At 56.0% G+C, this 21,184-nt stretch overlaps 1 protein-coding gene and 1 long non-coding RNA gene across 6 annotated transcripts in view; one reads left to right on the top strand and one right to left on the bottom strand.

Annotated features, from left to right (window-relative positions):
- BOK (BCL2 family apoptosis regulator BOK) overlaps nt 1-7,738 on the bottom strand; it is a 17,517-nt gene extending 9,779 nt beyond the window's left edge. For 3 of the 5 annotated variants that reach the window (XR_010122954.1, XR_010122955.1, XM_054477277.2), the window contains exons 1-2: nt 7,496-7,738; nt 4,977-5,105 (exon numbers count right to left, since the gene is read on the bottom strand). Coding sequence is in view for 1 of the 5 variants with exons in the window: in XM_054477277.2 (XP_054333252.1) it covers nt 4,977-5,105; nt 7,496-7,715 (349 nt within the window). In the remaining 4 variants the exon portion in view is untranslated. The remainder of the gene's footprint in view (nt 1-4,976; nt 5,106-7,495) is intronic. The other 2 variants (XR_010122952.1, XR_010122953.1) reach the window with 1 other exon arrangement.
- Nucleotides 7,606-21,184, top strand: LOC134737749 (uncharacterized). Its single transcript, XR_010122956.1, has 3 exons — nt 7,606-7,728; nt 13,738-13,832; nt 20,684-21,184. It is a non-coding gene; the product is annotated as an uncharacterized LOC134737749 (long non-coding RNA).

Raw genomic sequence — 21,184 nt, 5'->3', positions numbered from 1 at the left:
GCCACCCCAACCTCGAAGGTGCCCTTGTCATTGGTGGGACACGCACGCCCGGCACAGCCCCTGCTCTGCCCGCTGCACCTCCCCACCACATGGGGCTGTTCCTCCTTCAAGGGCACGGCCACGCGGGGAGTGGAGCCTGATGTCAGCACTGCGTGTGGCTTGCGGGACAACTTGTTCTGAGGTGTCCGGTTCCATCAAAACATAGTGCATTCCACGCCAGGCGCGGTGGCTCATGCCTATAATCCTAGCATTCGGGGAGGCCGAGGCAGATGGATCACCTGAGGTCAGGAGTTCAAGACCAGCCTGGCCAACATAGTGAAACCCCGTCTCTACTAAAAATACAAACATTAGCCAAGCGTGGTGGCGGGTGCCTGTAATCTCAGCTACTCAGGAGGCTGAAGCAGGAGAATCGCTTGAACCTGGGTGGCGGAGGTTGCAAGATCACAACACTTGATTCCAGCCTCGGCAAAAGAGCGAAAATTAAAAAAAAAAAAAAAAAAAAAAAAAAAAAAGAAGAAGAACATACTATGTTCCGAGTAACAGCCACAGTTCCACTCCAGAGGGGTGCATGGGAAAGAAAGACAGGAAGACAGGAGTCCGGAGGCACCAGCCTCGGCGTCCACTGTGTCCTTCCAGCTCTTCTGTGTCTTTTTAACTGATGTAATTCCATTACCATATAAAATTAGTCTTTTAAAAGTGGGATATCTTTGAGCATATTCACAAAGTTGTGCAACCATCACCTATATCTAATTCTAGAACATTTTCATCATCCCAAAAGAAACCCCATGCCCACTAGCAGTCACTCCCTATTTCGCCGACAGCCCCTGGCAGCCACTCATCTTACTTTCTGTCTCTGTAGATTTACCTACCCTGAAAATTTCATATAAGTGTAATCACACGGCTTGTTCATTTTGTGTCTGGCGTATTTCACAGGTTGGGTTGGCAGGAAAAGGGCTGGAGTCTGCCAGGGGCCAGCTCAGCTGGGAATTCAAACTTAGGCTTACTTTGAAAGACACGGGAAGTCACAGCAACACGAGAACTTTATGCAGGGGAGTGACATGATCTGATTTGTGTTTTTTCTCAGCACTTTGGGAGGCTGAGGCGGGTGGATCACCTGAGGGCAGGAGTTCGAGACCAGCCTGGCTGACATGGTGAAACTCTGTCTGCTAATAATACAAATAATACTAATAATACAAAAATTAGCTAGGCGTGGTAGCACACACCTGTAATCCCAGCTACTCAAGAGGCTGAGGCAGGAGAACTGCTTGAACCCAGGAGATGGAGGTTGCAGTGAGCCGAGATTGCACCATTGCACCTCCAGCCTGGGCAACAAGACTGAAACTCCATCTCAAAAAAAAAAAAAAAATGAAAAAAAAGAAAGAATAGGGTCTGCCTCTGTCACCCAGGCTGGAGAGCAGTGGCACAATCTCAGCTCACCACAACCTCCGCCTCCCGGGTTCGAGCGATTCTCCTGTCTCAGCCTCCCGAGTAGCTGAGATTACAGGCATGTGCCACCACACCTGGCCAATTTTGTATTTTTATTAGAGACAGGGTTTCTTCTTTTTGGTCAGGCTGGTCTCAAACTCCCGACCTCAGGTGATCCACCCACCTCAGCCTCCCAAAGTGCTGGGATTACAGGCGTGAGTCACTGCACCCAGCCATTTTTATTTTTCTTACAATAAAACTATAATTAGAAGAATTATATAAAATTACATAGGTAGTTATAGAAAATACAATTCAAATTCAAAGAAAAAAATAAACACTATTGCCAACTTTTAAATGGGGAGGAAAATTAAGTTCTACCACTTTGGAAATGAGTTTTTCCAAAGTCCTGAGCAGGAACTTTGAAGCCCTAAATGAAAACAGCCAGAAACAACATTTGCTGGCCTCTGCCTTCGTGGGAGGCTCCTGGGGCTGGAGACTTGGAGACCCCTACGGAGCCCTGCCCTGCAGCCCTCACGCGGCTCACATCACTAGCCAAGGCCCCAGCCCTGAGGTGCGGGCTGTGTGGCTTGGCTACAGTGGAGGGGCTGGGCAGGGCACACACCCTCAAGGGCGCCTGCTAAGAGGAGGAGAGGGAGGAAGACCTGGGGGTCAGAGCGTGCAGGGATGGCTGACGTGGGAGGGGCCTCAGGCAGGGAGGCAAGGACGTGTAAAGCACTTGGAGGCTGGAGGCTCGCCCTGTAGACAAAAGGGCCCAAGAGGACTGGGATGGACAAAGGTGAAGAGGGCTGGGGGTGCAACTGCCAGTGGGCCTGAGGGGCAGAAGGGGTGGCTCTGGTTCAGGTGGCTCTGGTTCAGGGAGGTTCAGAAACCCGTTGCAGGTCACAAGGCTCTTGGGCTTCAGCCTGCGTGGCTCCCCTCGGGCAGGGCCGCCTCAGAGTAGCAGCAGGTGGGGGTGTGGGGGCTGCCACATGGCCAGAGCCAGGCCTGCGTGGGACAAGCCTGGGGCGCTGGGTGGGGTGGGGGATGCTGACCACAGGGGAGTGGGCTCCAGTTTTCCAGTGAAAACAACAAGACTTAAACTGAACTCTACACATGGCCCAGGCCACCTGGCCAGTGCCCCCCACATCCCCCATCAGCTGTGTGCCCACTTGTCCCGCCATCACCTTTCCCCTCAGCCCTCCCTGGCCCCCAGGCGCTCTCCCAGAACCAACCAGAGCCTTCCTAGGCACCGCCCCCACCTCAGGCCAGGCCCTGCTCAAGCAAGGCCGGGCGGGTAGGGGCATCCTGGCCCCATCCTCTCTCCCTGCCGAAGGGGGAGGCGCCCCACCTCTGGGCAGGCTGCTGCATTCTCAGAAATGACTGTTCCTTTTAAAGCCAGCCTGCAGCTCGTAAACCCAGCGGCCCCGAGACAGACACCCGGGTGGCCACCCACACGCCGGCGTCGGCCAAGGGAGGGCTGAGAGTGGTCGTCGGCCCAGGACGCCTTCCATTCCTGGCTTCCTTCCTGGGCCCCACCCATTGCCTGCCCCCCACCCTCAGCTGCCACGTGGGGGCCTTGGAGCCAAACTGCCAATGAGGATTCATTTACGATCTCCCAAAGGAACACAGGAGAAGTGACAGAGTCCAGGCTCTGAGGCCACCCCAAGGAGCGCCAGACAGGGAGTCTCGCCCGCACCCAGCTTGGTTCCGCCTCCTGACCCCACACCACAGCCTGAGGTCACTGCCCCTCCCCAGGTGTGGTCTGAGGCACTCCAGCACATGCTGCGGCAACAAGACAAGCCCAGAGGCAGAACCAGACCCCGCCTGGACTCCCATCCCAGGACTCAGCCTTCCCTCTCCAGCAGCCTGCCAGGTCGCCGCTGCATCCCAGCCACAGTGACTTCTGTCCAGGGAGGTCAGCAGTGAGCAAGCGTGGCATTGGAGAGGCCGGATTCTGTCAGAAAACGCTCGCAGCCCCCGCTGCCTTGGCCTCCAGCCAAGGGTGTCAGCCCCGCTCTGTCCCCATCTGGCCGGCCGGCCTACCAGGGGTCAGAAAAGATGTCTGGGAGAGGAGCTGGAGGACACCCCACAAAGGTGGGGTCTGCCTGAGCTAGAGGCAGTGGTCCTCACACTCCTGGCCTCTTCCCCTTGCCCTCCGGTGGGTGGAGGTCCCGAGACCATCTGAAGACCCCTGGCTCTGAGGGTCACCCCGTGGTGTGGGATGCATCTCCCACAGCGAGGGTGTGGCTTCCTCTGGCGCCTCTGTCTGATGCCTGGCTCCTGCTGCTGTCAGGACTGCCTGCAGACAAGGCAGCTTCGGTCACAGAGATGACAGCAGGCCACAGTCACACAGCTGACTGGCCACGGACCCAGACCAGCTCCCAGACGAGGGTGTGCAAGGCCTCCCTGCTGTCAGGGGTCTTCCAAAAAGCCGCCCCGGGGAACAGCATGCCCCTCCTCCAAGCTTCAGGGAATCCTGCTCACCCCGGGGTTCACTGGCCCAGAGCTATGCCCAGCACCTGGACAGCACTTGGAAAACAGCTGAGGGATGTGCCAATCAGGGAGGTGCCGCATCGGGGCTGGCATACCACTCACCCCAACAGCAGCACCCAGCGCCTGCCACACCCAGGGGCAGCTCATAGCACGGGGTGCCAGGACGGGACCCAAGGTCACAGAGGTCAAAGGCAGGGGGGCTGAGGTCTGCAGGGCCAGACCTGATGACACGGGGCAAGCGGACAGAAGCCATACTGGGCAAATCCAGGCCAAGGCAGTTGGACAAGTGGACAGCAGGGCACCAAGCAGGGGAGACAAGCCCTGAGCCTCCCGTGGGCCTAGAAGCATATGGACAGCCAGGAGCAGCAGGAGCAGGGAGGCAGGGCCAGGAGTTGCCTCTCCAGGGCAGAGATGGGAGCGCCCAGGAGGGTCACAGGTGAGGCAGGCACAGCCAAGTAAGATGCGCTGCTATTCTCCGGATGCCCCCGGGAGCCGGTCTGCTTGGACCTCCTGCCCCCATGCTGTCCCATCTCCTGGACGCTGGAGCCCTGAGGCTCGCCTCTGACCATCAGAATCCAGCAGTTACCCGTGACTTCTAAGGGTATATCCTAACAGCCTGGCAGCAACTACTCAGGAGCTGTCTGGGAAACCTGCTCCTTGCCACTCGTCCTCGGGATACAGCACCATGCTGTGAGAAGCCCAAGCCCCGCTCGGGGGCCCCTGCAGGAAACCAGGCAGCCCTAGGACATGCCACCCCACAGGACCGCAAGTCACGGGGCCCCACTGATGCTGGACCACAACTACAACCGCTCAAGAAGCCTGTGCCAGCTGCTCATCATGCCCACCAGCCTGCAGAACCACAAGAGACCCTGAACACTGTGGTTTGAGCTCACGCTGGTGGCTGGGCAGCTCCTGACACCTGCAGCAGCGAGATGGCACCGGTGGGCACTGGGCAGCACCAGGATGGGTGGGGGCCAGCTCATGGGGTCCCTGTGAGCCTGAGCCACAGACCCTGGATCCCTCCCTGAGGTCCCACGGGACGGGCAGGCTGGGCATACCTGCAGAGAAGATGTGGCCAGCCACGGCCAGGAACGCATCGGTCACCACAGGCTCAGACTGCAGGGAGATGTGCAGCTGACGCGCCACGTTGCGGTAGACGCTGGGCCGGATCATCTCCAGCTCATCCCCTGTGTGGTCACAAGAGCAGGTGAGAGGCAGCCCACGCCCCAGCTCCCTGGGACACGACTGGCGTGGGGCACACCCTGCACCTGACTCCACCTGACCATGCTTGAATTCCAGCCTGTTCCTCACTTAACTTGTCTGATTCCCACCTCCACTTGACCCCATCTGACCTCCCTTGGGCCATCCCCCAACCTTGGCCCCTAGGGACTAGAAGACCAAGGAAGTGCTGAAGGCGCCCCCAGTCCTGCCCCTCTGACGAGCCAGCCCCTAAGTCGAGCCGGCCAAGCCGGTGGGGCGGGAATCCTGCGAGAGCGTGGGTCGTGCCTGCTGGTGACTCACAGCCGACAGGCAGCCGAGCTGCCCAGAGCAGGAGGGACCAGGCAGGCAGCCAGAGCCCGACGTGGGGAGCGGCTGGGCAGAGAAAGCATTGGGATGAGAACAGGGGAAAGCCCGAGAGCCTGGCTCAGGCCCTAGCATGGCTCAGGGACCACTCAGATGCAGAGGCTGAGCCACCGTCCTGGGCCACCTGCACTGCCACACTCCCACCTGGGCTGGCTGAGCCGCTGTCCTGGGCCACCCGCACTGCCACACTCCCACCTGGGCTGGCTGAGCCGCTGTCCTGGGCCACCCGCACTGCCACACGCCCACCTGGGCTGGCTGAGCCTCTGTCCTGGGCCACCCACACTGCCACACTCCCACCTGGGCTCTTGCTGCCAAGGGGACGTGCTTGGAGTTGACACTGCATCAGTCCCGCCCTGGCAGCCGAGGATGGCCCCTACGGGCCCACCGCCCCAGTGCTGCCTGTGGTGCCCTTGGCAGCAGCAGTGCACAGGCACGGGGCAGATGGTGCCAAGAATGCCACAGGGCCCTGGGATTGGGAGTCCCCAGCCCGGCCAGTTCTCTAGCCAAAGCAAACAGGGTAATGCTGCTGACTGGACCATCCCGGCTGATAAAGGCTGCTCTGTATCTCATTAATTAAGATCTGGAACCAGAGCAGAGCCCAGGAGAGGCTGGCCGGGGGCGGGGGATGACATGGAAATTCCCAGGCCTGATCTGGCAGCTCCCAAACACAGACCTCCGGGGCTGCTGCAGGCTGGCCTCAGACTGAAGGTGGGGACACAACCCAGGCTTCTTCCTCTCTGCACTGCCTGAGGGCAGGGAGACAGTGCTGGCCTCAAGGGACTGACCCTGAGCAGCTATGAGGGCAGATGCAGGTCTGAGCTGTGTCCCTCTGGGGCCCCCCTGGACATCTGGGACTTCTTCCCAGCCATTCCAGGGGTCTGGCATCATCTTCTCAGAAAGCCACTAAAAGGATCCCCTAGGGTCATTCTCAGAGCCCGACTAGAGGCAGCAGCAGGCGGCGGGTCTCATGGAGCCCCACCAACCCCCTAGCTCCCACCCAGAGACCTCTCCCTCCTTCCGAACTTCTCAGATGGGACTCCACCTCCTCCTGGAGCCTCTGTACTGGTCCCCATGGATTCTGTTTGCACCCCACACACACTCCTGGGCAGGCCAGGTCTACACAGCTTTGCTCTCTGGGCCCAGCCCACCACGTAAGGGCAGGGGCCACCTAGAGCCCATGCCAGCGTCAGCCTGAGAGGAGGCAGCGTGTCCCCTCATAGGGTCGTGACCTCCGACTCCAACCCCCTGCCTGGAGAGCCACCGATTCAGTTTGACCTCTGCTGTCACCTCCCCTTCTCGGGCTCAGCCACCAGCGCCCCATGTGCCCTCTTCGGGCATCACATAAACATTCACAGGTGACAGCCGCAGCCCAGCTGTGGTGAGAGGACTGGACAGTCACAGCGGGGCTGGTCCCTCCCTCTGCGGTCCAGACCTTGGAGACGGTGGGGGCAGCCAGTGGGCCGTGTGTGACCCTAGAACCGAACACCCCCAGATGTCCTCACAGCACCAACGAATACTGAGGTTTTGGCTACCCAGCCGGGTGGGCGCAGTTTCCAATAGGGGGGCCTCGGAGGCCTCGGAATCCAGAGGGCAGCGGGCGGGATTTCGGCCAGTAACAGCAAGAATCTGTTTTCCAAAATAAACATCGGGACACGTGCTCCTACAAAGGGTTTCTGTGCCCAGCTGAGAACAAGGGTCACTGTGGAAGCTTAGCCACCCACTAATAGATTATTCTTTCTGGAGCTTTCTATTGTTTATGGCCAGCATGACTGAAATCTGGGCTGAGCAGGCAGCTGATGGGGGGGCCTGTGGCGTGGGAGGCCTGAGAGGGCAGATCCGGGAGCACCCGCCTGGGTGGCCCTGTCCCGAGCGCCTTGCCGTCCCAGGCAGGGGGTGGGCGCCCCTGGGCCGGCCCCCCATCTCGGCCTCGGAGGGAGGCTGCGGCCCAGCAGGGGAGGAGGCGCAGCTGGGGATCCCACCAGGGCGCACTCACCCAGGCGCAGCAGCACCGCGCACACCTCAGCCAGGCGTCCCGGGACCGGCGCGGCGCGCTCGGGCGCGCTCCAGGAGAGGCCGGCGCGCAGTAGCCGCGCGTGCACGTACTCCCGGCCCAGCGCCTTGGCCTGGGCCACCAGCTCCTTGTCTGTGGGCGAGCGGTCAAAGGCGTCCATAATCTCGGCGGCGAAGACCGAGGAGCGCCGCAGCACCTCCATGGCGGCGACGCGGGTAGGGGGCGCCGCACCTGCGGGCACAAGCGCTCAGCCGGGTGGAAGGAGGCGGCGCGGGGAACGGGGCGCGCGGGGCGCCGGGCTGGGCGTGGCCCTCGGGAAGGGCCGTAGCCAGCGCCGGGTCCGCTCTCGTTTTTTGTGCCCCAAATCTTTAAAAACCCAGCGCAACCTTCTTTCAGAGCCCGAATTCAGCTACAGACATTCCCCGAGGCTGCCAGGGACCGGTGGGGCCGCGGCGAGACGGCGGTTTGCTCCGGGGCCGCCGGGCCCGCCCTCGAAGACGAGTGCGTGGGCGGCGGGGGCGGAGGGCACAGCCCAGCGCGTCCCCCACGGCGACTGCCCGGACCCCGGCCCTCCCCGCCCCGGCCCGGGGCCGCCCACCCCCGCCGCTGGCGTCCTGCGCGCGTGTCCCCGGCCTCGCCGTTCCCGTGCCACCCCGGGCACCCCGGCACGGACGCCACGCCCGCCGCGCTCACCTCTCCCGCCGCATGGCGCGGGCGCCGGGGTGGAGTTCTGGCTTCAGGATCTGCTCGCCGCCGCCGACGACCTCGACCCTTCCATTCAGACCCGCGAGGACGCGCGCCCCGCCCCGGCGCCCGCCCCGTCCACGCCCGAGCCGGGAGCGCGAGGTCCGCGGGGCTTCCCGCGCTCTCGGGGGGCTACGGCCGCGGCGTCGGGGGCCTGGGCAGCGAGGGGGGCACCGCGCGACTCCCAGCCGGCGAGAGGCTGGGCTTGGGGCTTGGCCTTCTAAGGGAAAGGCAACCCCCGGGGGCGGAGTCGGGGAGACGCGGCCCGAGCTTCCCCGACCGCCTCCCCGCTTAAGGAGGACCGAGCGAGTTCCCTGGATGCGCCCGGAGAAGGCGACCAGGCCGGAGCGGCCCCCGCAAGGCGGAGCAGTGGGGACCTAGAGCCAGCCCCAGCCGCCTGGGTGTTCCCCGGGGTCCATTTGAAAATTGGGTTGTCTTCTTCGTAGAGGTTCTTTCCAGAGGGTTGTCTTCTTCGTTCGTAGAGGTTCTTTCCAGAATCTGGATACGTGTTCTTGGTCCGGACGCATGCCCTTTGTATTGTAGATGGATTCTTGGATTCGCATTTATTGAAGTTATTGCAAATATCTTCCTCTATTTTGTGGTTTACTTTTGCTTTGGATGAACAGGAGTTACTCTTAGTGATGTCCAATTTATCAATTTTTTTTTGTGGTTAGCACCTTTTTATTAGGATATCCTCCTGTATTTCCTTTTAGAAGCTTGTTTTAGGGCTCATATTTAGATCTATGATTGATTACATATTAATTATTGTGAATGGTGTGGTACGGGGCTAGAGCTCATTTTCTTCCGTGTAGATATCCAATTGACCTGGCATCATTTATTGAAAAGCATCATTTTTTTTCCACCGAATTGGAGGAGTCCCCAACATCTTAACATAAATCAGCTGAAGAGTGTGTGTGTTTCGGAACTCTATCCCACTGGTTTCTTTATCCTTGAATCAACCTCACGCAGTTTGAACAATAGAATTAACCAACTTGACCTAATTCACATATGTACAACACTATAAAATACTTATTCGTCCCATGTGCACATAAGATGTTTATCAAAATAGACCATATCATGGACCTTATACAAGTCTCAGCAAATCTCAAAGGATTGAAATCATACAGTGTGTCCCCTCTGAATTAAAAGTCAATAACAGAAGAATTACTGGAAAATCTGCAAATGCTTGGAAATTACATGTCACACTTCTAAATAATCAATGGGTCAGTAATCACAGTGGAAGATGTAAAATATGTTGACAAGAACAGTGAAAAATAAGACATCAAATGCTGTGCAGTGCAACTAAAACACTGCTTAGAGGAAATTTGATAGCTTTAGAAGAAAGATTGAAAATTAGGCCAGGCGAAATGACTCACACCTGTAATCCCAGCATTTTGGGAGGCCGAGGCGGGCAGATCACCTGAGCTCAGGAGTTTGAGACTAGCCCGGTCAAAATGGTGAAAACCCCGTCTCTACTAGAGATACAAAAAATGAGTTGGGCATGGTGGCAGGTGTCTGTAATCCCAGCTACTAAGGTGGCTGAGGCAGGAGAATTGCTTGAACCTGGGAGGTGAAGGTTGCAGTGAGCCGATATCATGCCACTGCATTCCAGCCTGAACAACAGAGTGTGATTCCATCTCAAAAAAAAAAGGAAAAAGAAAAAGAAAATTACTGCTCTAAGCTTCCACTCAAAAAGCTAGAAAAAGAACAGTTAAACTAAAGATGAAAGGAAATAATAAAAATAAGAGCAGAAATTAATGGAATAAAGCAAAAAATAGAGAAAATCAACAAAGCCAAAAATTGGTTCTTTGAAGAGATTAATAGAACTGATAAACCCCTGGAAAGATTGAATGAGAAAAAAGATAACACAAATTTCACTATCAAGAATGAAAAAGAGTACATCACTATAGATACTACAAGCATTAAAAGGATAAAAAATAGCATGGAGCAGTTTTTGACAGTGCATTTGAAATTTTAGATGATACTCAACTTACCAAAACTGACACTAAAAGAAACAGAAAATCTGGATAGTCCTACACCAATTAAATACATTGAATCTGTAATTTAAAATCTTCCCACAAAGAAAATTCTAGGTTCAGATGGTTTCATTGAGAAATTCTTCTCAACAGTTAAAAAAAATACCACCAGTCTCATACAAACCTGCACAGAGACTAAAAATGAGGGAGTATTTCCCAACTCATTTTATGAGGTCAATGTAATTTTAATACCAAAACCTGTAAGGAACATTACCAGAAGCTAGGAAAACTATGGAACTTCTATCTGCTATGACTTTCCTGTCTGGGGAGTGGGAAGAATAATAATACCTACCTCCTAGGATTGTTGGGAGGACTGAATTCTTTTTTTTTTTTTTTTTTTTTGAGACGGAGTCTCCCTCTGTTGCCAGGCTGGAGTGCAGTGGCGCAAACTCGGCTCACTGCAACCTCCGCCTCCTGGGGTCCAGTGATTCTCCTGCCTCAGCCTCCCGAGTAGCTGGGGCTACAGGCAACTGACACCATGCCCGGCTAATTGTTTGTATTTTTGGTAGAGATGGGGTTTCACCATGTTGGCCAGGATGGTCTCAGTCTCCTGACCTCATGATCTGCCCGCCTTGGCCTCCCAAAGTTCTGGGATTATAGGCGTAAGCCACAGCGCCCAGCCTGGGAGGACTGAATTCTTAATCCATGTCATGTAGTAAGTGCTCAGTCATTGTTAGCTGCTTTTTCAGAAAAGCTATAGTACTGTAAAATCTGAGGGTGCATTTTAATGAACTCTTTAATGCAGTCTAGAGCTCCTTGGACAGTGTGTGCCTCAGATTTCTGAAGAGCAGTCAGGTTTGGGATTCCCTGTATTTTATAGCTAGCATTATAGAAATGCAGAGAGGGAAAAGATCTTGCCCAAGGAGTCACTGCAAGACTGGGCATGGCCAGACTGTAAACCTTGGGGTCTAACTCCATGGTTCCTGAAGTACCTCTGTCAGGGGAAGAGCCTATGCTTGTAGGCAGGAGACCAGGAAGCTCACACCTGCAGCCTTCCTGCTGTGTAGCCTCAGGCAACTTCCTGCCCCATTCACAGGCTCAGTTTCCTCCTGTGCAAAATGAACTCATACTTCCTGCTTCCTGCCTCCTGTTGGAGCTGTCTCCTGGGCTCTGACATGGGGGTAGTGGGCCACTGGGCATAACTGATAGACATGTTCTGCACCCCAGGAACTGCAGAAACCAGGTAAAGCTGTGTCTCTGGATGTTCAGTATGGAACATTGCTAGCAGTAAGGAATTGAAAATGACCTAAGTGTGCCGGGCGCGGTGGCTCACGTCTGTAATCCCAGCACTTTGGGAGGCTGAGGCATGTGGATCACTTGAGGTTAGGAGTTCAAGACCAGCTTGACCAACAAGGTGAAACTCCGTCTCTACTAAAAATACAAAAAATTAGCCAGGCGTGGTGGTGCATGTCTGTAATCCCAGCTACTCGGGAGGCTGAAACAGGAGAATTGCTTGAACCCAGGAGTCGGAGGTTGCAGTGAGCCAAGCTCGTGCCACTGTACTCCAGTCTGGGCGACAGAGCAAGACTCTGTCTCAAAAAAAAAAAAAAAAAAAACAGAAAATGACCTAAGTGTTTATGAAGAGATCAAGCCCAGCACGGTGACACCGCACTAGTAGTCCCAGCTACTTGGGAGGCTGAGGCAAGAGGATTGCTTGAGCCCAGGAGTTCAGGGCTGTAGTGCCTGTGAATAGCCACTGCACTCATCCTGGGCAACTTAGCAAAGACTCGTTTCTAAAACAAATTTTAAAAAGAGAGCAGATTAGGAGATTAAGCAATCTGGAGTACCTAGACTGCAAACCCTTATTCAGACCTTAAAAAGCTTGGGTCATGCTGGAGTCAGCTGAGGTCTTCCTGTCCACTGAGACCTGGAGCAGGCCCAGTCCCAGCCCTCAATTTCCCAAGAGTGCTTTGACTTCTTGGGAGCCTACATTTCTCCGGTCACCTTTGGCCCTGATTTTCTATCTCTGCAGAACTCTTACATCCACTCTTGCCATGCATTTGACTCCTCTCTCTGCCCCAGTGTTGACCTAGCATGGAACTCGGTCCCTGGTTGGTGAGTGGGCTTCTGAGCGCTGATACCAGCCCACCAGACTGGCTTAAGCACAGGGCAGTTTGATTTGTGTGACCAGAGAGAGGTCTGTTGGTTTCAGGCGTAGCTGGATCCAGGAGTCTCTTTCCATCTGTGCTCCCCTGTGATAGCTCCACTGTCAGACAGACTGTCCTGGTGTAATTGTAGGATAAAGCCCACAGCTCCCTGTCTATACCTCACAAGTTCAGGCTTTGCCAGTGGAAAAAAGTCAGGCTGTCCAGGTAGCTCTGGGAGATCCCCTGGGGTGGGCAGCTTCTGTACTCTGCCCATTTCCAAGCCAGCTGTGGCTGGACATGGGGAAGGTGTTAAGCAGTCAGGCCTGGGTCTCATACCTGGCCCTGGATGGCGTGGAAGCGAGTGGGCCCCCATCAGCTCCTGTGGAATGTGACCTGGAGGATGCTGGATTTCCATAAGAGCCTGCTCACTCAAGGCTGCTGTGTGGTCACAGAGTGGTGCACAGAGGGGTCCATAACCCAGTGATGCCCACATTCAACATTCCAAATTCAAGCCAGCCCCTCAGGCTTGGGATTCTCCCAGACTAGCCATCCACCTCCTCATGGCTCCTCTCTATCTCATCTCTCCTGTGACAGCTGCTGCCATTCACCTCCTCATGGTTCCTCTCTATCTCATCTCTCCTGTGACAGCTGCTGCCATTCACCTCCTCATGGCTCCTCTCTATCTCATCTCTCCTGTGACAGCTGCTGGCCTCCCCCACCCTGGTCCTCTCCCCTTGGCTCAGGCCCTGCCATACACCGGTACAGAATGGGAGCATCCTGGTTGTCGTCCTGGAAGGCTGCTGTGGCCTTGTGCCGCCTTGGAGACTGAGCGGAGCCCTCCCTCCCACGGTGACAAATGTGTGGTGCCCCCCAGAAGCAGGGCACCTTCCTCTGTGCAGCCACCTGCCCCGGCCGGCTGCAAATCTCAGATGCTGTGAATAGATCTGTCATCCATTTCCTTTGCCCGATGGTCTGAGGCGGATCTGAGACTCTCCTCCTAGCATGGAGTGGGGAGGGAGGTCTGCCGGTCTTGGAAGGCTTCCGGAGCCCCCCTCCCTGTGTCCAGTGACTTCCCTCACTGAGGGTTACCCCTTGGGGTAGAGGCCACTCTTCCCCGTTGCCCTTGCCAACGCAACACCCTGAAGTGAGTTGTGTGGGTGATACAGCTTGGATCTGTGTCCCAGCCCAAATCTCCCATCAAATTGTAAACCCCAGTGTTGCGGGAGGGGCCTGGTGGGAGGTGATTGGATGATGGGGGCTGATTTACAGTTCTCGTGATAGTGAGTGAGTTCTCACGAGATCTGCCTGTTTAAAAGTGTGTGACACCTGCTGCTTCACTCTCTTCCTCCTTCTCCAGCCTCATAAGACACGCCTCTTTCCTCTTCACCCTCCGCCATGATTGTAAGTTTCCTGAGGCCTCCCAGCCATGCTTCCTGTACAGCCTGTGGAACGGTGAGCCAATTAAATCTCTTTTCTTTATAAATTACCCAGTCCCGGCTGGATGCAGTGGCTCACACCTGTAATCCCAGCACTTAGGGAGGCTGAGGCGGGTGGATCACCTGAGGTCAGGAGTTGGAGACCAGCCTGGCCAACATGGTGAAACCCCGTCTCTACTAAAAATACAAAAAATTAGCTGGGTGTGGTAGTGGGCACCTGTAATCCCAGCTACTCGGGAGGCTGAGGCAGGAGAACTGCTTGAACCCAGGAGGCAGAGGTTGCAGTGAGCTGAGATTGTGCCACTGCACTCCAGCCTGGGCTACAAGGGTGAAACTCCATCTCAAAATAAATAAATAAATAAATAACCCAGTCTCAGGTACATTGGGGACATCATGCCGGGGATGGGTGGGACTGGGCTGGCGTTAAGCCTGCAGGCCACTGGGGTCGGTGACACGGGTGGGTGGGACTGGGCAAGCATTCAGCCTGCAGGTCACTGGGGTTGGTGACATGGGTGGGTGGGACTGGGCAAGCATTCAGCCTGCAGGTCACTGGGGTTGGTGACACAGGGATGGGTGGGACTGGGCGAGCATTCAGCCTGCAGGCCACTGGGGTCGGTGACAACAGAGCCCTTGGACTTTGTGCCGGCCACCTCACTCTGGACTGGCCTGTCCACCCACCACCCGATGGCCTTCAGATAGATGGTCCCTTTTTTGCAAAACCAGGCAGAGGGCTGTGTGGTGAGCCGCCCAGAATCTTTCTGCTGGGTGGTGTGTGTCTGCACATGCCCCAGGCTGACACCCCCCGTCACCTCCTGGTCACTGCAGGCTGCCTCTGAGGAGGGCAGTACCTGCCCACAAGGCCCACGGAACCATGGCTTCTTCCCAGTGGTGATCCTTGATGGGCTGGAAGGTGACCGAACCGCTTGTCCTTTATAAGCTGGGCTTGCTGCTTGTGGCTGAGGGCTCCTCACCGTTGAGGAAGAGCTTGTCATGGGTGTCAGCGTTTAAAAGTGGAATGTGAGTTTCTGAACGCGCTGGCATTGCAGAGGAAAGTACATACTTGCAGGGAAAAAGACACGAAGGAGACACAGGAGACGGGGGCGGGGAATGGAGGGTTGAGTGGCAGCGGCAGCCTCAGGCATAGGTGGGTCCTGTCTGGCCCTGATTTTCCTTTTTTTTTTTTGGAGTCAGGGTCTCTCTCTGTCACCCAGGCTGGAGTCTTACTCTGTCACCTAGGCTGGAGTGCAGTGGCGTGATCTCGGCTCACTGCAAGCTCCGCCTCTTGGGTTCATGCCATTCTCCTGCCTCAGCCTCCCAAGTAGCTGGGACTACAGGTGCCTGCCACCACTCCTGGCTAATTTTTTTTTTTTTTTTTTTTCAGTAGAGACAAGATTTCACTGTGTTAGCCAGGATGGTCTCGATCTCCTGACCTTGTGATCCGCCCGCCTCGGCCTCCCAAAGTGCTGGGGTTATAGGTGTGAGCCACCGCGCCTGACCACTCTGGCCTCATTCTTTAGAGGGTCTGTTCTGAGCCCAGCCCCTAAGGGGTACTGAGCTGTCAGTATGTGCAGGGGCGTGGATGGTATGAGTGGGCCGGACAGGGTGTGGACCGGCACGGCACGGCGTGGAGAGGCCAGAGGGACCGGGTGGGGCCGAACACATGCAGCTCGCAGGAAGCCTCTGGAGTGCAGGGCGTGCTGCGGGTGCAAGAGACAGGCTGCGGCGCTCTGAGGGAATCCGGCATTCTGAGTTGGATCAGAGCCTGGTGTCTCTGGTGGGGCCAGGACATTCTCATTGGCCCATTCCCGTGCATGGGGTGACCCAGGCTGCATGGAGGGAGCCGTTTGTGGGTGGGCCACACGTCTTGTTCTCCTTTCAAAATGCATCCTGAGGTAGCAGCTGCCTGGCTGCTTCGCCATTGCCACCCCGTCCCAGCTGTGCCACCTCCTTCTGGACAGCCCCAGCACCCTCAGTGAGACCAGAGCCCCTCCTGCCTCTGCAGCTTCCTCCCCGGCTCCTCAAAGATAACTTTCCTTCTTCCTGGAACATTCTTCCCCCATCTTCAAACTCTGCCTGCCCGACGTTTCCTCAGGGAGCGCCCCCCACCCCACCCCACGGGTCACACCCACTCCAGGTTCAAGTGGCCGAGGTGAATACTGGGTGGACAGGGTGGGAAGTGGGCGGCAAGACACCTCCGCCATCCCAGCCCACCCTCGCTGTGGTCGAACCTTCCCACTAGAACTAGGAGATTCCCGTGTTTTCACTTGGCCAGCGCAAGCCTTCCTCCTGGGCGGAGGGACCCCCCTCAGGTCTCCCCACCTCCTGTAGGGGTTTCCCTGTGCCTGGGAGGCAGACGGGCTGCGGTGAGCCCTGAGTGGACTCAGCCAACAGCAGGGGCTGCTGCTATTGTGCCCCCCACCCCCTTAGTGGGTCCCCCCAAGTCATCTGCGGCAGTGGGACCAGCTTATTCTAAACCTCGGAGTCCTTCCTTCCCCTTCTCTCTCGTGGAAGAAGAACGTCTACTTCTTCATGAAGCAACTAAATATTTCCTATCTGCAGTGAGCGGCGGGATGCGCTGGTTCTGAGTCACAGAAAAGCAGCCTCACGCTGCTTCTAGAAGGAAGGGAATGTATGATCTGCGCCTCCAGAAAAGGCACCCCCAGGCCCCGGCCTCTCTCTGGGAGGTCTAGGGCTGGGTCATGTGACCGGTGCTGGCACAGTGAGGCTGCCAGAGGATCCTTGACCAAAAATTTATAGCATCCTCACGCCCTGGAGACGTTTTAAGAGAACCAGCAGCAGAAGCTAATAAAGTGGCCGAGTGGGCATCAATTCGCAAACCCTCTCGGCTTGGCTCAGGCCCCTGGATGAGGTCATTGCCCTGGTTTCCAGATCAGAACCCTCCAAGGAGAGGCCTCGAGGTGATGGGCAGAGTCTGCAGTGGGCCAGTTCCAGGGAGGGTCCCTTGGGTGCTTCTGCAAGCACCCCATCCCACCATGGGCAGAAAGCCAGGGACTGTTCGCACCCCAGGAGGCTCAGCGCTGCACAGTAACCCCTACAGTTTGCACGGGCTGAACGAGGTCCCGTGAGAGCTGCCGTCAGGGCAGGTGACCCAGGTCGCCCCCTCGGGAGAGGTGTGTAGTGCAGAGACAGAGGGACAGGAGCTCCCTGGGCTGGAGGCTCTCCTCCCACAAGCTGCCTGGACCCCCTTCCCCATCTGGAAGGGGGGACACGCCCCTGGTCTGCTGCTCATCTGTGGTGATAGATGATCAGATGGGATGTACCTGACCAAGGGGGCACCATACACTTTCTGTGCCAAGGCCTGTGGGCCTGTTGCCCCATTTGCCCAGATGGCTCCCTGAGCAAACAGCCCCTCCCCATTCACTTTTCCCAGAAGCTCATTCCTCTTACTAATGAAGGATCAGAGCTTGGACCAGAAGGGTTTTGTATAAACTCAGATGAGTGCTAAGTAAACAGCTGGGAACCCACACGGCTGGAGAGTTTGTCCACTAGCCTTGCAGCCAGGCAAGGGCGAGTGACCGCAGGCCAAGCAGGGGCCACAGTCTCCTGCTTTTAGCACCCCCCATGCACCAACCCCCTTCCCTCCCCGGTACAGGTCTGGAAGAGTGGGCTTCAGCCGGGCCAGGGGGTCCTGATGCAGCCTCGTGTCCAGGCTCAGCCAGGCCAGCCACATCCTCTTCCACTGTGGATAGAGCTGCCCCAGCTGGAACCTACCGCCTCTGGCAGCAACCTGCCAACCCTTGATATTACAAAATCTTTTTTTTTTTTTTTTTTGAGACGGAGTCTCACTCTTTCGCCCAGACTGGACTGCAGTGGTGCTATCTCGGCTCACTGCAAGCTCTGCCTCCCGGGTTCACGCCATTCTCCTGCCTCAGCCTCCCGAGTAGCTGGGATTACAGGCACCTGCCACTGCACCCAGCTAATTTTTTGTATTTTTGGTAGAGACGGGGTTTCACTGTGTTAGCCAAGATGGTCTCGATCTCCTGACCTTGTGATCTGCCCGCCTCGGCCTCCCAAAGTGCTGGGATTACAGGCGTGAGCCACCACGCCCGGCCGATATTACAAAATCTTTAAGTATTGCTAATCCGGCAGATGAATGGTGACACCAGGTGGCTTTACTGTGCACATCCCAGGCCACCTGTAAGGCCAAGCGTGTTTCATCCCCCTGTTGCTCATTGGGCTCTCGGGATCTCTAGGTAGAGAATTTGCCCATTTCTCTGGGATTTTTTTTTTTAGTTGGTTATAAATGCTACAGATATTTCTCACCAGACTTTCACTTCAAACTCTTTCTCTTCCTGTGCAGAGATTGCGCATTTTGTCAGAGTCAAATGTACCCATCCTCTGCAGCCTCGGCCTGAACGGGGCTTCCCCGCCCCAAGACCACACACCGCTCGCCCAGGCTCTGTCCTGACCTTCTCGGGTGTTTTGTTGTTTTGGTGTTTCATGTTGGCCTCATTTTACTTTTATGTGGTATTTGGAAAGGACGTATATCAGGACTCAGGAACTGAAGTGTTTTGTTTGTTTTTATTTTTTATTTTTTTGAGACGGGGTCTCACTCTGCCACCCAGGCTGGAGTGCAGTGGCGTGATCTCAGCTCACTGCAACCTCTGCCTCCCAGGTTCAAGCGATTCTCCTGCCTCAGCCTCCAAGTAGCTGGATTACAGGTGTGCACCACCACACCCAGCTAATTTTTGTGTTTTTAGTAGAGATGGGGTTTCACCATGTTGTCCAGGCTGGTCTCAAAATCCAGACTTCAGGTGATTCACCAGCCTTGGCCTCCCAAAGTGCTGGGATTACAGGTGTGAGTCATTGTGCCCAGCTGGGAACTAAAGTGGTTTTTATTTTTATTTTGTTTCTGTATTTATTTTAGAGACAGGGTCTTGCTCTGTCACCCTGGCTAAAGTGCATTGGTGCCATCACAGCTCACTGCAGCCTCAAGCTCCTGGGCTCAAGCAATGCTCTTGCCTCAGCCTCCCGAGTAGCTGGGACTACAGGCATGAGCCACCATACCCAGCTTGAAGTGGTTTTCAGAACCATTTTTGTGAATGTGAGAAAGAATTTACCTTTTTTTTCTTCCCCAGATTGGCTTGGCTGTGGGTCCAAGGTGTCATCTCTTATCTCTCTGAGGATTGTGATGTTTAGGGACCTTTTTGGTAGGTGGCATTTTCACTGCTCCTTGCTGCGCCTCAGTTTCCCCCAGGTACTCCTCTGTGTGCTTTGGTCCTTCCTTTTTGGGGGGAAGGCCTGCCCTTCCATAGGAGGAGCAAGACTAGCAACTTCTTGTGGGGTATCCAGGTGGAGCCTGGGGACTGGCCTGCTTCTTTCTTGGGGACCCCAAAAGGAGGTCTTTTCCCCAGGCAGTTCAGCATCTCCCAGGAAGGCCCCTGAGGTCTCCTGCTTGGGGTTGGGGGTCCCTGTCTAGCTAATGGCAGCCTGAGCCGAGTGCAGGAAGGGTTCCAGGGGCCACAAGTCAGGAGGCAGCCCCTCCTCCACCCTCTCCCCAGACCTTAGCCATCCCGTGTCCCTCAGCTGTAACCCCTTAGATCCAGTTTCTCCAGAGAAGACCTTGTTTTGTCAGCTTTGGAAGGGCCATTGGGCCTGGCTGTAGGAGGCAGGGAAGGGGTGTGGGGTCCCCCACAGCAACCTGTGCTCCCAGCCCCAGCCCCGCCATTCATCCGTGCCGTGGTCACAGTGCTCGTCATCCACGCCTGTGGGAGGAGGACGGTGTCCTGCAGGTGGGCCTGGGGCTGGGCCTCGTGATGTGTCTCAGCCAGTGGGGCATGGGCAGGTGATGACCATCCCCTCCCAGCGGACATTTGAGGAGCTGTGCCCCTTTCTGGCGCAGGACGGCACTGTCTCAGGGAGGGCTGCTGGCTTCTGGGGTAAAGTGGGAAGAGGATGGGGTGTGAAACAGCAGCAGAGCATTTGGGATAGGCGTGTGCCTGCGTGAGGAAGCAGCCTGGGCTGCCGGAGCCACTGGGATTCCAGGGCTGTTTGTTACAACAGCAGAACTCCGCCGAGGCTGACAGCTACACCTGCTAAGTCAGTCACCCTCCTCAGCTTTGGGCTAAAATGTGGGGGACATCAAAATCTCTCATCTTGCCAAGTGCGGTGGCTCATGCCTGTAATCCCAACACTTTGGGAGGCCAATGCGGGTGGACCACTTGAGGTCAGGAGTTCAAGGCCAGCCTGGGCAACGTGGCGAAATCCCATCTCTACTGAAAATACAAAAATTAGCTGGGCATGGTGGTACACACCTGTCATCCCAGCTACTCAGGAGGCTTAGGCAGGAGAATCACTTGAACCCGGGAGGCAAATGTTTGCCCAGCCTGGGAGACAGACAGAGACTCGATCCTCCACCAAAAAAAAAAAAAAAAAAAAAATCTCTCATCTACTGTTGTCTCCTCCCCAGCTTTTTTTTTTTTTTTTCTTGTGGGCTTTTCCCCTTTAGGGGGAAGTTTTTAAAATTCCTTTCCTGTTATTGTAGGAGGGTTTGGGAGGGAGAGAGGGCTAAGGAGACACAGATAACGGGGATCGTGGCTGCCCTGCACTCTTTGGTTTACAATCAGTGCCTGTGGACTCCAGTGCACACTTCGCTGGCCTCTGCCTGCTGTGCAGCTTCATTCCAGGGCCTTTTGTTTTCTCATGGACAGTGTTGTCCCGTCATTCCTTCCCTTCAGCGGGCTTGTGGGGGCAAACTCCCTGAGTCCGGGTGGGTTTGCAAATGCCTGGAATTCCTCTCATGCTTGAAAGATGATGACTGCGGATAGATTTGAAGCCGTCACCCATTGGTCTTTATACTCCAGTTGTACATGTCAGTCTGATTTGTGTTCCTTTTTTACCTCATAGCCTTCCTCTCCCCCTCCTCCTCCCTTCCCTCCCTCCCTCCCTCCTGGCATGAACCTGGTGGGTTAGGACAACAGACACTTGACTCTCTCACAGTTCCTGAGGCTGGAAGTCCAGAAGTCGGGGTGCTGGCAGGATGTGCTCTTCTGAAGCCTCCAGGGCAGGGCCAGCCACATGCCCATCTCCTCGCTCGGGCACCTGCCGGCGGTCCCCGGCGGTCCCCGGCTCATTGCTGCATGGCTCCGACGTCCGCCTCTCCTGCCACGTGGCCTCCTCCTGGTGCCTCTGTGTCCAGCTCTCCCGCTCTGTCTAAGGACAACAGTGACTGGTCATGGGACCCATCCTAATCCAGGGTGACCTCGTATTAACCTGATCACATCTGCAAAGACTATTTCCAAGTCCAGCCACACTCCCAGCTGCTGGGGGCGGGACTTGAACGTATTTTTTGTGGGGACACAATTCCCCTCTCAGGTTTTAAGATTTGTCTTTATCATTAAAGTTTTC

This window comes from Pongo pygmaeus, chromosome 11 (genome assembly GCF_028885625.2).
Source record: "Pongo pygmaeus isolate AG05252 chromosome 11, NHGRI_mPonPyg2-v2.0_pri, whole genome shotgun sequence".
In the NCBI taxonomy this organism is placed as follows: domain Eukaryota; kingdom Metazoa; phylum Chordata; class Mammalia; order Primates; family Hominidae; genus Pongo; species Pongo pygmaeus.
The sequence above is the reverse complement of the archived record's forward strand: the minus strand, read 5'-3'. Positions and strand labels throughout refer to the sequence as shown.